This window comes from Schistocerca cancellata, chromosome 1 (genome assembly GCF_023864275.1).
Source record: "Schistocerca cancellata isolate TAMUIC-IGC-003103 chromosome 1, iqSchCanc2.1, whole genome shotgun sequence".
NCBI classification, from domain to species: Eukaryota; Metazoa; Arthropoda; class Insecta; order Orthoptera; family Acrididae; genus Schistocerca; species Schistocerca cancellata.
In genome coordinates this window covers 899,253,824-899,270,165 of record NC_064626.1, presented here as the reverse complement: position 1 = coordinate 899,270,165, position 16,342 = coordinate 899,253,824, and the positions used below count along the sequence as shown (strand labels likewise).

Genomic DNA, 16,342 nt, shown 5'->3' with positions numbered 1-16,342 from the left:
GGAGCGAATGGTTAACTCTCGATTGGTTTGGCTGCTTGAGTCTCGACGCCTACTTACCAATGTCCAATGTGGATTTCGTAGGCGCCGCTCTGCTGTTGACCATCTGGTAACCTTGTCGACCTTCATTATGAATAACTTCTTGCGGAAGCGCCCGACCGCGGCTGTGTTCTTTGATTTGGAGAAGGCTTACGACACCTGTTGGAGGGCGGGCATTCTCCGCACCATGCATACATGGGGCCTTCGCGGTCGCCTCCCTCTTTTTATTCGTTCCTTTTTAATGGATCGACAGTTCAGGGTACGTGTGGGTTCTGTCCTGTCCGACACCTTTCGCCAGGAGAATGGGGTGCCACAGGGCTCAGTTTTGAGCGTCGCTCTGTTCGCCATCGCGATCAATCCAATAATGGATTGCCTCCCAGCTGATGTATCAGGCTCCCTTTTTGTGGACGATTTTACCATCTATTGCAGCGCGCAGCGTACACGTGTCCTGGAGCGCTGTCTTCAGCGTTCTCTTGACCGTCTTTACTCCTGGAGTGTCGCCAATGGCTTCCGTTTTTCTGCCGAGAAGACGGTCTGTATTAACTTCTGGCGCTACAAAGAGTTTCTCCCACCGTCCTTACGACTTGGTCCCGTTGCTCTCCCAATCATGGAGACAACCAAATTTTTAGGTCTTACCTTTGACAGGAAACTTAGCTGGTCTCCACATGTGTCATATTTGGCCGCCCGTTGTACCCGTTCTTTAAATGTCCTCCGTGTTCTCAGTGGTATGTCGTGGGGTGCGGATCGAACCGTCCTACTTCGTCTATATCGGTCGATCGTCCGCTCCAAGCTGGATTATGGGAACTTCGTATACTCCTCTGCACGGCCATCCATCTTACGCCGCCTCAACTCCATACAACATCGGGGTTTACGACTTGCGATCGGAGCATTTTATACCAGTCCCGTAGAGAGTCTTCATGCTGACGCTGGCGAATTGCCACTCACTTACCGGCGCGATATACTGCTTTGTCGGTATGCCTGTCGGCTACTGTCAATGCCCGACCATCCGTCTTATCGTTCCTTTTTTGACTTCTCTCTTGACCGTCAATACGGGTTGTATGTCTCTGCCTTGCTACCCCCTGGAGTTCGCTTTCGTCGCCTCCTTCAACACCTTAATTTTTCACTCCCTGCAACCTTTCGAGTGGGCGAGAGCCACACGCCACCTTGGCTCCAGGCTCAGGTCCGCGTTCACCTTGACCTCAGCTCGCTCCCAAAAGAGGTTACCCCCAGTTCGGTCTACCACTCCCGTTTTTTGGAACTTCGTTCGAAGTTCAACAACATGACTTTCATTTATACAGATGGCTCTAAGACCAATGACGGGGTCGGGTGTTCCTTTATTGTCGGGGCACAAAGTTTCAAATACCGGCTCCATGGCCATTGTTCAGTCTTCACAGCTGAGCTCTTTGCCCTCTACCAGGCTGTTCTTTACATCTGCCACCACCGACATTCTGCTTGTGTCATCTGCTCCGATTCCCTGAGCGCCATCCAGAGCCTCAGTGATCCGTATCCGGTTCACCCTTTCGTACACCGGATCCAACGCTCTCTTCAGCAGCTGGTGGACGTCAGTTCTCCGGTTAGCTTTATGTGGGTTCCTGGCCATGTCGGTATCCCTGGGAACGAAGCTGCAGGTGCCGCGGCCAAGGCTGCGGTCCTCCAGCCTCGGACAGCTTCTTGTTGTGTCCCTTCGTCCGATTTTAGCAGGGTCATTTGTCGGCGCATTTTATCGCTGTGGCATGCCGATTGGGCTGCACTTACAGACAACAAGCTTCGGGCCTTAAAACCTCTTCCCATGGCTTGGACGTCCTCCTCACGCCCTTCTCGGCGGGAGGAGGTAGTTTTGGCCCGGTTAAGAATTGGACACTGCCGGTTCAGCCATCGCCATCTGTTGACGGCTGCGCCGGCGCCGTTCTGCCCATGTGGGCACTTGCTGACGGTTCGACACATTTTAATGTCTTGTCCCGATTTTAACACACTGCGTCTAGATCTTAACCTGCCAAGTACTTTCGATGCCATTTTAGCGGATGACTCACGAGCAGCTGCTCGTGTTCTTCGTTTTATCAATTTGACAAACCTCTCTCAGGGCCAGAATGAGATTTTCACTCTGCAGTGGAGTGTGCGCTGATATGAAACTTACTGGCAGATTAAAACTGTGTGCCCGACCGAGACTCGAACTCGGGACCTTTGCCTTTCGCGGGCAAGTGCTCTACCAACTGAGCTACCGAAGCACGACTCACGACCGGTACTCACAGCTTTACTTCTGCCAGTAGAGCACTTGCCCGCGAAAGGCAAAGGTCCTGAGTTTGAGTCTCGGTCGGGCACACAGTTTTAATCTGCCAGTAAGTTTCTCTCTCAGGACATTTGATGATGCTGTTTTTTAATCCTATTCCTGTCAGTCTGTCTTTTATCGTGTTTTCCCTTTTAGTTGTTGTTGTCAACTTGTGCCTCGCGGTGCATTCTTAGAGTAGTCAGGGCGCTAATGACCATTGAAGTTGTGCGCCCTAAAACCACAAAAAAAAAAAAAAAAAAAAAAAAAGTGTCCAGATTACTCAGGATAATGCATCTCAAATTCTTGGCTAAGCTGATACCTGTTCTTGATTAGTAGTGCTTCGTGGAAAAGAAGAGTAGGCTGATTCGTTTAAAGTATTTGGCTTGAGTGTTGGCCTAGTTTCTCAAATGAAGTAATATCCTTCGAGACACTTCCATGATTCACCTTCAATATGGCTAATTCAGGGGGCTTAATAAATTGAAATTAATGAAAGAATCAATAAAGTTCACCGAAAAAAAAAAAGTGCATTTCTTGACGTGTACAAAGGCCTTCACAAGACCATGACAGATAATTAAGACTCATTCAGGAAAGTATGTTGCCATCACATTAAAAATTCCAGGGCTATTTCTTCACACATTTGCCAAGGAACACACATTTGTGTGCCACCCTTTTACTAACGTATGACACGTGGATCACAGTGTTAAAATTAGTTTGAGGCATAGTTAATTGTTAATTTATTAATATTAATGGTGTTATTCCTTTTCAGGATATGTAAATGGATACGGAATGGGCTAGTAATTATTTTGTGCCTTTTGCAATCACCTGATTGCTTGTGAATTTTCAGTAGATATAGGCCATTCATTTAGAATCTTTTCTTTTTATTTATACTAAATACGAAAGCTTGCAGAAAAATAGATTAGGTGCTTGTGAAGAAGAAAGTGTTCTTCAGAAACAAATCAGATTTAAGTCTTCCACAATATTCGGTATAATAGAGGTCATTGCCTGGACAATATTAGAATAATATCTGAGAGAGCAATAGATCTGTTCACCTGAACCGTCATCTACATTAAGGCATCAGCAACCTATAAAAACTGTGTATGAGCAATTGTTTTGGGTAGACTCCAGAATGTGACTGGAGATCAGTTAATTTCCATAAACTGTGATGCTCATATCTTGCAATCTTGAAGATTTTATGTTGCATAATGATATGACAGTGGGAAAACCAACTTTGTTCATATGGAACATATTGATGATGCTAAAACCAACAAAATACGCAACCAATGAGTTGCCAAATATGCTAGCCTTTAGTATAAATATTTGTTGACATCTGTCCGTATGTTTTGGACATGGATACCTGCATTTCTCTGATGGGGTTGCTACAATTGAACGATGTAAGTATGGCTCATACACTAGCTATAAGCTGTAACTTGTCACTGGCTTCTCCACATTTCTTCCAAACATCGTAAGGGCTCTGTTGTTATGATGCTTGTATCGTCAAGAAAGATATGTCTTTCAGAGCAGTCGCAAATACTTGACAGCACTGAGCTAACACATTTTACAGAGCTGTCATAGATACTTATAATAATGTTCATTTCTGTCATATTTATTTATCAGGATGGCTTGTGAACCTGCTTCGCAACAAATGAGAAGTTTGCAAGACCTAGCAAAATATCCTGCTTCGCAACCAGAAGTTAAACCCAGTTCCTCAGATGAAAATTCTAATGGTGCTCAGTCCTCACATAAGAGTTGGGACAAACCTGTCAAACTTAATGTAGCTCTTATGCAAGGTATGTATATATTATTTGTCCCATAATATTAATTTTTGTGTCTGTGGAAATAATATAATTTGAACATTTTTGGAAGGTGACTGTCAACAGCTGTCAAGTAATGTATAAAATGTGTGTTTTACCACCAGCTGTTGTTTATTTAAAACTCAAATATCGACCAGTTTGTCACATACCATGTTCACAGATTCTATATATGTTAGAAATTACATGTGGTATACAGGAAATGTTACAAATTCTGTTCCGAGGAATGAATACTTAAGGGTTTAAGACAGTTTAAGCCACGTAACCACATCTGTCATTACTTAAGCAAGGGCCATGTCTCATGTGTAGAGCATGTCACAAACTCCAGTATACGATACTGGATTTTTAGAAACAAATATATCAATAACAAGCATAAACAGAGCAATACTAAAGAGATCAGAAGTATAAGTATTATAATTGTACAAAATATTGAGGAGTTGGTCAAAGATCTTCAGAAAGTATTTTCGTCGTATGGTATGAAAATACCACAATGACAAAATTTCTTGCTAAATGCACAGGACTGGACTATCTTTGGTGATATCTGGTATAGTTACATATGCAAACAGAAAATAAACTTGTTATCCCGAAACATAGAATAACATTGATCTTGCTAGACAAGGTAAAAAGCATTATAGAACCCTAAAGTTAAACAGTATTTTAATCATTGCGTACACTCAATGAAATGTGTATAAACAAATGTCAATTGTATCCTAAATGTAATGTAAATAGTGTCCATAACATAAAAACAAGCTAAATTACAGTGTTCAGAAATAGATTGAAATGTCACTCAGCATTCATATGCATCCAAGTTTTAGTAGTGAACAATTACTGTAAAATATCGACTACATTTAGAGAAAAACATCATATGTAAATAAAGTTTTGTTAAAAGTGCTTAATTAGAGGCCTAGTATGTCAGTAATAATAATACACCATAAAGAAAGGAAGGGGGTAAATAACCACAGTATAACCAAACTGCTGCCCAAATTTGGCTTTAAGGATTACTGACAACACATTACCTCCCTAAATATTTGCTTAACAGCTCAGCCTCTAATGCCTTTTAGCTAAAATTTTGCATTGGGTAAAGTATGTTACTCACCACTATCATACGCATGGGTTGTGTAATACTGATACTTCTGATCGTCTCTTCAGTAATGCTCTATTTACACTTGTTATTAGTATGTTTGCTTCTAAAAGTCCTGTGTTGTATTCTGGAATTCATGACATGCTCGACACGAGAAATGGCTATTATTTAAGTAATGGCAGATGTGATCTTGTGGCTTAAACTGTTTCAACCTTGTAAGTATTCATGTATATTTTGCACTTTCTTGGATCAGAATTTGTAATATTTTCTGTACACTACAAGTAATAATTTTTTATTTTAGTTTATTTTTTGGTATACGTGAAGATGGTCTTTGACTAAAACTGTTTTATATTGGGGTTTAAAATAAAAATAGCTGATGGTCAAACATACGTTATACAAATATAATTTGTTCAGTGGCTTTGCAGTTATGTATTAAGATTTGTTTACACTGAGTTTGAAACATGTCCTGCAATGTTGTTCACAGCTGGCAAAGTCCATTTCAATTCAGGCAGGCTAGGAAAAAATCTTACCTGCATAGTCTCGGGGAGTTATTGAATTTAGCATTTGTTAAAATGGAGGACTAGGTAATGAACACACATTTTCTGTTTTCTCCAAATTTCTGCTCTGAGATACAGCCCTCCAAAGATGACACTGCGCATGCCATTTTGAAGATAAGAATTTCGGAAAAATTTTAAAATGCTGTGTCTCTGGAACAGTTGTAGATATTTTGTTGGTTTTTTCTTTTATTTGAAAGATAATTGCTTTATGATTACAATGGTATCCTCCATTTCTGTTGATCAGTACCATGTAGTACTATATACTCTGTAAAGGAGAGCTTCCACTTTTAAGATGGACATGTTTTATTTTAAAAAATCATTTTTTTAACTTCCAAGGGTAATGTACGTCTTCACTGAAGTTGTTTCTCACTTACTTCTTTGTTACAATGTTAATTACTATTGTCTTTGTTGCACCTATTTTTCACCACTTTCTTTGTTGCAGTTATTTTCACTTTCATTGTTGCAGCTGTTTCAAATAAAAACAACTATTATCAGAATATCTAGAACTGTTACAGTTTAAAATTTTTTTCGAAATTCGCATATTCAAAATGGTGTTTGCAGTGTCATCTTCGTAGGCCTGTATCTCAGGGCAGGAATATTTTTGGAGGGGGAAGAAAAAAAAGTTCCTTACTTACTCCTGAATTTTATCCGAGACTAGGAAGGTAACCCCCCCTGCCTGCAGTGATACGGATTATGCCAGCTAGTATTGGACAAGGGGTTCCCAACAAAATTTTCTCGAGGACACCCCCCTCCCATCGAGCATGATTGGTACCTTGTCATATCACTGTATCAAGTACCTAAAAGAGCCAAATTAAGAGTACTTTTATACGGTTTCTATTTTTGGTACTTGAAAAAAAAATTGACATATTCATTATTGAAAAAATATTGAGCTTAAAACTTCTCAATTTAGCCATCATTGTTACTGTTAAATTTTTGATTATTGCTCAAAATCTTTGTCTTCAAATCTGGGTGTTTAGTATAACAAACTCCTTAAAAAAATAAAAATTGAGTATGAACTGAAAATGACAGGAAAAAAATTAAAACTGGGAGTGTTGGCTTTTAAAGTGTACTACACTTGAGGTTGCATTGAGTAGACGTGTGAAAAATAAGAAAATACTAATTTCATACACGGTATTATTTATTTAAAAAAAATACAGTTACAACAGTATACAGTTAGTTTTAATTTTCAGTTCTTAATGAGATGAGTTCAACCTGACCTTGGAATCCATTATTTCTGAAATATTAGGTTCCAAACTTGAAACTTTCGGTCTGAAATCCTATCTAATTCTAGTTTTGCTCTAGAGTGTGCTAGTGTCAGTTGGCTCTAGGAAGACGCTAGACGCAGAAGTTAGTGTTCGCTATAGCTCTTCTCAAGCAGGAAGCGACTAAAAATCTATTATCATAAGAAATATATTTAATATATTTTTTATTCTAATAGCATCTTGCGGACCCCTCTGGCACAGTCTCGCTGACCCCTGACCCTGGGGTCCGCGGACCACTTGTTGGGAACCACTATATTAGACTATTGATGAAACTTCCTGGCAGATTAAAACTGTGTGCCGGACCGAGACTCGAACTCGGGACCTTTGCCTTTCGTGGGCAAGTGCTCTACCAACTGAGCTACCCAAGCATGACTCGCACCCCGTCCTCACAGCTTTACTTCTGCCAGTACCTCGCCTCCTACTTTCCAAACTTTAGAGAAGCTCTCCTACGAATCTAGTGAGTCTCGGTCCGGCACACAGTTTTAATCCGCCAGGAAGATTCATATCGGCGCACACTCCGCTGCAGAGTGAAAATCTCATTCTGGAAACATCTCCCAGGCTGTGGCTAAGCCATGTCTCCGCAATATCCTTTCTTTCAGGAGTGTTAGTTCTGCAAGATTCGCAGGAGAGCTTCTAAGTTTGGAAGGTAGGAGGGGAGGTACTGGCACTGGCAGAAGTAAAGCTGTGAGGACGGGGTGTGAGTTGTGCTTGGGTAGCTCAGTTGGTAGAGCACTTGCCCTCGAAAGGCAAAGGTTCAGAGTTCGAGTCTCGGCCCGACACACAGTTTTAATCTGCCAGGGAGTTTCATATCGGTGCAAACTCCACTGCAGAGTGAAAATCTCATTCTGGACTATTGATGTTTGGAACATGATGCCAACACAAAACCAGTGTTTCGTGACTGTGTCAGTACAGATCAAAGGAACATTATTCCATGCCTGCTAGCACTAAATGCCAGTATGCTGTGCTAGTGTTTGTTTTTACTCTGTTTGTAGTGTTGCATCTTGCCTTGGAGTCCAGAAGAGTGTCTCTAGAATGTTCACTGTCAAATTTATTAAAATGTTAAATAGAAGCATGACTTTTTGCAAAAATGCTCTGTTGCGTGGCACTAGCAGCAGTGACATTGATAAAAAAAAAGTCTAATTTTTCAATACTGCAGCAACAAGGAAACATGATTCATTATCTGACTTTGGAAAATTTTGTAGTCAGCAAGTTACGCAAGCTATTGCCTAATGAGAGTGCAATGAGAGAGAGAGAGAGAGAGAGAGAGAGAGAGAGAGAGAGAGAGAGAGAGAGAGAGAGCTTTGTGGAGGCAGAAATGATGTATGTTGGAGGCAGCAGCCAGCAGTAAACATGTATATGACAGGATGATCATCAGCTATAGATTAACCTGTTCGATTCATTGGAAGTGTGGCTGACGTTGAAGCTGAATTAGTTTTCTTTAATTTAATATTAAAATTATTTTAAATAAATATAAATATATGATCAATTGATCAATTAGATGTGTGTTTTGATGCTATTAATGTTACTGAATTAAGTTCACATAATCCTTCATCCCTTCAACCAAAGCTTCACCGACTGCAGGAGCTATTAGAGATATGACTGGCTTGAAAATGTGGAATAAATATGCAAGGCTTTGATAAGAATCTCCTGTTGCTAAAAAACAAAGGGTAACAGCAAGTCTTCACAGGAATTGCTTTTCTGTAATTTGTGTCTTTCCAGAATGAGATTTCTTCACTCTGCAGCAGAGTTTCATTTGTGTCTTTCTTTGAAAGAACTGACTCTCTTATATAGAATTCCAGAATTGGATGGTGGTATCCAAGTGAAGTTACAAAAACCAGATATGTCTGCCAAATTCAGTTCACGCAGCGTGTCACTTGTGCCACACTTCCTGTATTATGTTTTTGTCCACCGATGGCAGCTATATCTTTCAAAAAAATTCCTTGAGTATCATTAATTCTTTCTCTTCACTTGTCATAGTGTAGCTCTTGATGCGAATACACAGTGTGAAATGTGTAGCAGACAATGTGAATGTATATGTGTAAGTATGTTTTACTAATATTGGTGGGGGAACAAACAGCGAACGATGTTGCGGAAAAAGTTGCAAACAGAAATAAGTTTTTAAACTCGGTGTAAATGTGACTTTATGATTTCATGTACATTGTTATATAGGTGGTTGTACGGTTACACGTAAATGCCAGATCCTAATTTTGAAGGGCTTTGGTTCTCGATTAATCTTGCCTTTTTTCATGAGAAAAATATTTTGGCTCCTGCTAGAGCTTGGTGTTTGTGAATAAATGGAACTTCTTGACAATAAAGACTGCTCATTCAATATATTTGCACTACCAACTGGCTAGATGAACGGGTTCTGTGCTTAGTGAAAACAAGAGGTACCACTTCCAATGAGCCCACACTTGCTAATGTGGTGTCTAGTCTTGGGTTATGTTTTTTCTGTATTTGTTGCTAGGATGTTCTTGTAATTTTGAGTTGGGTAAGTATCCGACAAGAGTTTAAATTATTTGTTAGATGTGCTTTTCGATTTGTATTGGCAATTATGAAAAGAATTTGCTTCGATCTGGAGGCTATATATTCAGTGGGCATGTTTGAAAAATGCAGCGATGTCCTTTAGATGATTTACTTTAGATTTATCAAGGCATTGAATAATCCTTCCCAGAGTCTAGTCAGTTTAGAAGATTGTGTGTGCTGTGATGGAGTAAGGAATTCTGAAGATTAAGGAGCAGGCTGTCAGCATAAAACCTTGCAGCATTTTGAGTAGCAAGAGCAAAGGTCTTTTGAGTGAAGAAAGCAGGAGACTAAGGCAGAAGTTCTGAATTCTATCAATTGTTACTCTTCAATGACCACACTGAGAGAGTCTGTCAGAATTCTGACAAAGAAAGATCAAAGCTGGTTACTACTGTACCGAAAGGAAGAATACTCTTCAACCAGTATGCAGCCATACTGCCAATTTGTCACCCAAGTATATCTAACATCTCTCCCTTTCGCATGTAGCTGTTCATGGCATTTACACAAAACATTTGCTGACTCCACATTTTTTTAATCGTGTCAGAACGATAACGTAGCATGCGGAAGAATTGAATTGTGCATCAGAGCAGTAAAACTGTACATAAGCTTTTGTATCAACTGGGTCATGCAAAATCACTTGTGAGCAACCACATCACATAATAAACGCGAGCCATGACAAACATTAACTTCCTAGTGGCAAACATGATCCTTAGATTGGTGTGAAACCACCACCTTGCTGGTCAAATAATCCTGTACTATGTTTTATCCACCTAGAAGCCAATTTGCCTTGGGGCCACAATTTGCTTGGGCCATGTCCCTCTACAAAGCTTATACAGTTATCCGGTGACTGCACTTAATGAGCCAATGGCTACAGAAGTAGAGGACATCCTGGCTTCACTGCCAAGCATTGGAAGATAAGACTATCAAGCACACACATAATGCCCCCCCAGGGGGTCCACAACTCTTTTGTGGATACGTGCGTAGCGAGCACGGGACCCCGAGCTAATGTGGCCTTCCTTCCTTTCCGGGCTGCATACCTTCCCTTTCCGCATCCTTCCCCATCCCTATCTTCGCCCCTCCTCCCCTCACCTCTGGCTCTTTCCTTCCCTTTCTCCCCATCTGGGAGTATGGTTTGTGCCTACGTCCGGAGACGGACGCTCGTAAATGTACTGCATTCTTCGCCTTCCTTGCTTTTGTCTTCTTCCTTCCTTTGTCCTTCTCTTTTCCTTACCTCTTCTCTTTCCCTTTTCTCCGCTGCGGCGTTTGAGACCTCTCTTCCTTCCTTTCCCTTTCTCTTTCTTCCTCCCTGTGCGTGTCTGAAGGCCGACCCACGCCCTTCGTGCGTAGCCGGTGACGGGGTAACGCGTAATTCCCCGCCCCGGGTAGACAGGTAGGACACGTACGTACCCCCTGGTAACGGCCAGGCCCAGGGAGGGGTGATTACCCGAGCTGATACCTTCCGAAAATGCCGATTGGTCCCTCCGTCCGTTTGTCGGGAGGTGTGACCTGAGGTGTGAACAATCACCTAAGGCGGGAGTGCCCTCAGAGAGGGCCCCCACAAGGGAGGAGCGTGCCATCGGAGACGCCGGTAATCATGGGGGATTCTTCCGCAATGGTTTCCTCACCTTCCACTAAGTCTGCTCACAAACGTAAGTATACTGAGTCTCAGCCACAGACGATTCTTCCATCGTTGCCACAGTTCCTTGTTGTTTCTCGGTCTGATGAAGGTCACGACTTCTCCACGGTCAACCCTTTCATTATTCAGAAAGGTGTCGACGCAATAGCAGGTCCTGTAAAGTCTTGTTCCAGATTACGGAATGGCACCCTGTTGTTAGAAACACACAGTGCCCTCCAGGCACAAAAATTGCTGCGTACTTCTCTGCTCCACACCTTCCCTGTCCGGGTGGAACCGCACCGTACCTTAAATTCCTCGCGTGGAGTCGTTTATACACGCTCCCTCGATGGATTGTCTGACGAAGAAATTCAGCACTATCTGTCTGACCAGGGCGTAACGGCAGTTCATAGAGTAATGAAACGGGTTGACACAAACATCATTCCAACCCGCACTGTCTTCTTGACATTTGACACAGTTCAACTCCCATCGCAAATCAAAGCTGGCTATGAGATAATTTCCGTTCGCCCTTACGTCCCAAACCCTACGCGTTGCTATCGATGTCAGCGGTTCAATCACACCAGCCAGTCCTGTTCCAATCCAGCCAAATGTGTTACGTGTGGCAAGGATGCCCATGAGGGTGCTTGTCCACCTCCATCCCCTCGCTGCATCAACTGTATGGGTGACCACGCTGCTTCCTCTCGAGATTGCCCCATTTTTAAGGACGAGAAGCTCATCCAGGAAATAAGGGTGAAGGAAAAGGTGTCGACCTTTGCTGCTCGAAAATTATTCGCCAGTCGCAAGCCCACCGTGCCTCAGACAGGAAAATACAGCACTGTCCTTGCTTCCCCTCGGCCAACAAAGGAGGCGGCCACGCAGACTTGCGACCTCACCTTTAGTACCACGGTCGTCAGATCGGCCAGCGCAAAGATCGCTCGTTCAACCTCACCACTTTCGCCTGCCCACTCTGTGGCTCACCCTTCGTCGGGTTCTGCTACATCTCGAGCCCAAAAGTCGGACGCCAAGTCTTCGAAAAAAGAGCATACTCGTGAAGAGTTTTTACGTACCGCAACTTCACAACCATCGGTTCCTTCTTCATCTAAACCACATTCTTCCAAGAAGGCTACAAAGAAACCCAGTTCCTCTCCTTCTCCGCCAAGGCGTGCCCCCTCTACAGCACCACCTGGCGGAAATCGCCCTCGGCCATCTTCTGTGTCGCCGAGGCGCACTGCTGGTGGCCGGTCAACCGGCCGATCGCTGGTGGCAGGGACTGCTCCTGACCAACCTATGGATCAGGATCTTCTGCCTTCGGCTGAATGCCATTCCATGCTGTCAGTTGCTAGCTCCGAGCAGTCTCTGAGTTGACAGCAACTTCGGTCACATTCCTCCATTTTCCTTTCACCCCATGTCCATTATCCACTGGAATATCCGCGGCATTCGAGCCAATCGGGATGAATTGTCGGTCCTCTTACGATCCTACTCGCCGGTCATCTTCTGTCTTCAGGAAACAAAGCTGCGTCCCCATGACCGCTTTGTTCTCCCTCACTTTCAGTCCGTCCGATATGACCTCCCCTCTGTTGAAGGCACTCCAGCCCATGGAGGACTCATGATTCTTCTCCATGATACTCTCCATTATCACCCAATCCCCTTAAACAGTTCCTTCCAAGCTGTCGCCGTCCGTCTTTCCCTTTCTGGATACACGTTCTCTCTTTGTACTGTATACATTCCATCATCCACACCAATGGCACGAGCTGATCTCCTTCATCTTCTTGGTCAGCTTCCACCCCCCTATTTGCTGGTTGGGGACTTCAATGCCCACCACCCGCTTTGGGGATCTCCACATCCTTGTCCACGTGGCTCCATATTGCTAGACGTCTTCCACCAAGCGGATCTAGTTTGCCTCAACACTGGGGTCCCCACATTTTTGTCTGCCTCCACGACAACCTTATCTCATTTGGACCTTGCGGTCGGTACTGTTCCGCTAGCTCGGCGCTTCGAATGGTTCGCCCTTGATGATACACACTCGAGTGACCACTTTCCATGTGTCCTCAGACTGCAGCCTCAACTGCCATATATGCGCCCGCGACGCTGGAAGTTTGCCCAAGCCGATTGGACACTTTTTTCGTCTCTCGCGACATTCGATGATAGTCGCTTTCCCAGCGTCGACGATGAGGTCACACATATTACCGACGTTATCCTTACAGCTGCGGAACGTTCAATACCACGCACCTCCGAATTGCCCCGGCGCCCCCCAGTTCCTTGGTGGAACGAGGCATGCCGTGATGCAATACGTGAGCGGCGACGTGCTCTTCGCATTTTCCGTCACCATCCTACTTTGGCCAACTGTATCCGCTATAAGCAGCTCCGTGCGCGATGCCGTCGCGTCATCCGCGATAGCAAGAAGGCAAGCTGGAAATTCTTTATTAGCTCATTTAACACCTTCACTCCCTCCTCGGAAGTTTGGAGTCGGCTTCGACGGTTCTCAGGCGCGCCTAGTTTCTCCCCGGTTCCTGGGCTCACTGTCGCGCATGATACCTTAGTGGACCCCGTCGCAATTTCTAACTCGTTGGGTCAGCACTTTGCTGAGATTTCGAGCTCTTCACATTACCCGCCAGCGTTTCTCCCGAAGAAACGTGCAGCGGAAGTGCGACCTCTTGCTTTCTCCTCTCAAAATCACGAAAGCTACAATACTGTTTTCTCCATGCGGGAACTCCAACATGCCCTCTCATCTTCTCGCTCCTCCGCCCCGGGACCGGATGGTATCCATGTCCAAATGTTGCTGCATTTATCAACCCCTAGTCTGCGTTACCTCCTTCGCCTTTATAATCGAATTTGGACCGACAGTACCTTTCCCACACGGTGGCGGGAAGCTGTTGTCGTTCCCGTTCCGAAACCTGGAAAGGACAAACATCTCCCCTCTAGCTATCGCCCCATTTCTCTCACGAGTAGTGTCTGTAAGGTTTTGGAGCGTATGGTGAATTACCGTTTAGCTTGGTGGCTAGAATCCCGCAGTCTTTTAACACCAGCCCAATGCGGATTTCGGAAGTATCGTTCTGCCGTTGACCATCTTGTTGCTCTCTCCACTTATATCATGAACAATTTTCTCCGGAAACGCCAAACGGTAGCAATATTTTTTGATCTGGAGAGAGCATACGATACCTGTTGGAGGACAGGCATCCTCCGCACACTGTTCTCTTGGGGCTTTCGAGGCCGGCTGCCCCTTTTTCTTCGCGAATTTATGGCAGAGCGCACTTTTAGGGTGCGGGTGAACACTACTCTCTCCCGTACTTTCTCCCAAGAAAACGGGGTACCCCAGGGATCCGTGCTGAGTGTTGTACTATTTGCCGTCGCCATAAATCCAATTATGGATTGTCTCCCTCCTGATGTCTCGGGCTCCCTCTTTGTGGACGATTTTGCGATCTACTACAGCTCTCAACGGACCAGCCTTCTTAAACGACGTCTGCAAGGATGTCTCGATCGCCTCCACTCGTGGAGCATCGAAACTGGCTTCCGTTTCTCACCCAGTAAGACCGTTTGTGTCAATTTTTGGCGACGTAAGGAGTTTCTTCCGCCCTCCTTACATCTAGGTCCTGTCAACCTTCCGTTTTCAGACGTCGCTAAATTCTTGGGTCTTATGTTTGACAGAAAACTAAGCTGGTCCTCCCACGTTTCCTATCTTTCGGCTCGCTGTCTGCGATCGCTTAACACCCTCCGTGTCCTGAATGGTACCTCCTGGGGAGCGGACCGAGTGGTCCTTCTCCGCCTCTATCGCGCCTTAGTGCGCTCGAAATTGGATTATGGAAGCATAGTCTACTCCTCTGCTCGGCCGTCTATTCTTCGGCGTCTCGACTCTATCCACCACCGTGGATTACGTTTAGTGTCTGGAGCTTTTTACACTAGCCCTGTGGAAAGCCTTTATGCTGAGACTGCTGAACCTCCGCTGTCCAATCGGCGGGCAGTACTCCTGAGTCGTTATGCTAGCCATCTGTCTTCCATGCCTACTAATCCAGCCCATGACCTTTTTTTCGACGCCTCCTTTGATGTAGGGTATGCAGGCCGCTCCTCTTCCCTACTACCCCCGGGAGTCCGCTTCCGTCAACTGCTCCATTCTCTTTCCTTCCGCTTTCCTAAAACCTTCTGGACAACTTGGGGTACAGCACCGCCTTGGCTCCGTCCCCGGATCTGCCTGCTCCGTGACCTTTGTCAATTTCCCAAGGATGGTACCCCTACACTTGTTTATCGTCGGGCATTTGCTGCTCTATGTGCAGCAATGAGGGAGGCCACATTTATTTACACCGACGGCTCGAAAACATCGTTAGGTGTAGGGAGTGCTTATATTGTTGGCGACACCCCAAATCAATTTCGGCTTCCCGACCAGTGTTCGGCTTATACTGCGGAGCTTTACGCTGTTCTCCAGGCTGTCCACTACATCCGCCGCCATCAGCGGATACAGTACGTAATCTGCTCAGATTCTCTCAGCTCTCTCCTCAGTCTCCAAGCTCTTTACCCTGTGCACCCTCTGGTCCACCGGATTCAGGACTGTCTGCGCTTGCTCCACCTGAGGGGCGTCTCGGTGGCGTTCCTCTGGCTCCCGGGACACGCTGGTATCTGTGGGAATGAGGCGGCTGATATAGCGGCCAAGGCCGCAGTCTCTCTTCCTCGGCCAGCTATTCGGTCGCTTCCCTTCACCGATCTACGGAGCGGTTTATGTCGCCAAGTTGCTCATTTATGGCATGCGCATTGGTCGGCACTTCCCTGTAATAAATTGCGGGAAGTGAAAGCCCTTCCTTGCGCTTGGACCTCTTCCTCCCGAACGCGTCGTCGGGAGGAGGTAATTTTAGCTAGACTCCGGATAGGGCACTGTCGTTTTAGCCATCGACATCTTTTAAGTGGCGATCCTCCCCCACTCTGTCCCCACTGCTCTCGGCTGTGGACGGTAAGACACGTTTTAATTGAATGCCCCTATTTTAATCCGTTACGCTCCCGTCTACAGCTATCGCCTGATCTATCGTCGATTTTAGCAGATGACAGTCATTTGAACCTTTTTTTGGGGACAATCACCCCCTTCCTGTAGTGGATTTTTAAGCATTCTTCTATTTTTAGTTTCTCAAATTTTCTGACTTTGTTCCCATTGCTGCTGGTTTTAAAATTCGGTTTTTTACTGTCTTAAGTCACGGGCTGGGCGCTAATGACCTTAGCA

At 44.7% G+C, this 16,342-nt stretch overlaps 1 protein-coding gene and 1 non-coding gene across 2 annotated transcripts in view; both read left to right on the top strand.

Moving 5' to 3' along the window:
- The window catches only part of LOC126190826 (uncharacterized), a 138,152-nt gene that overhangs the window by 13,969 nt on the left and 107,841 nt on the right, over positions 1-16,342 (top strand). The window contains exon 2 of the mRNA XM_049931400.1: positions 3,917-4,089. Coding sequence (XP_049787357.1) covers positions 3,918-4,089 — 172 coding nt within the window. The 5' untranslated portion in view covers position 3,917. The remainder of the gene's footprint in view (positions 1-3,916; positions 4,090-16,342) is intronic.
- On the top strand, positions 7,717-7,791 carry Trnas-cga (transfer RNA serine (anticodon CGA)). The gene has a single exon. It is a non-coding gene; the product is annotated as a tRNA-Ser (tRNA).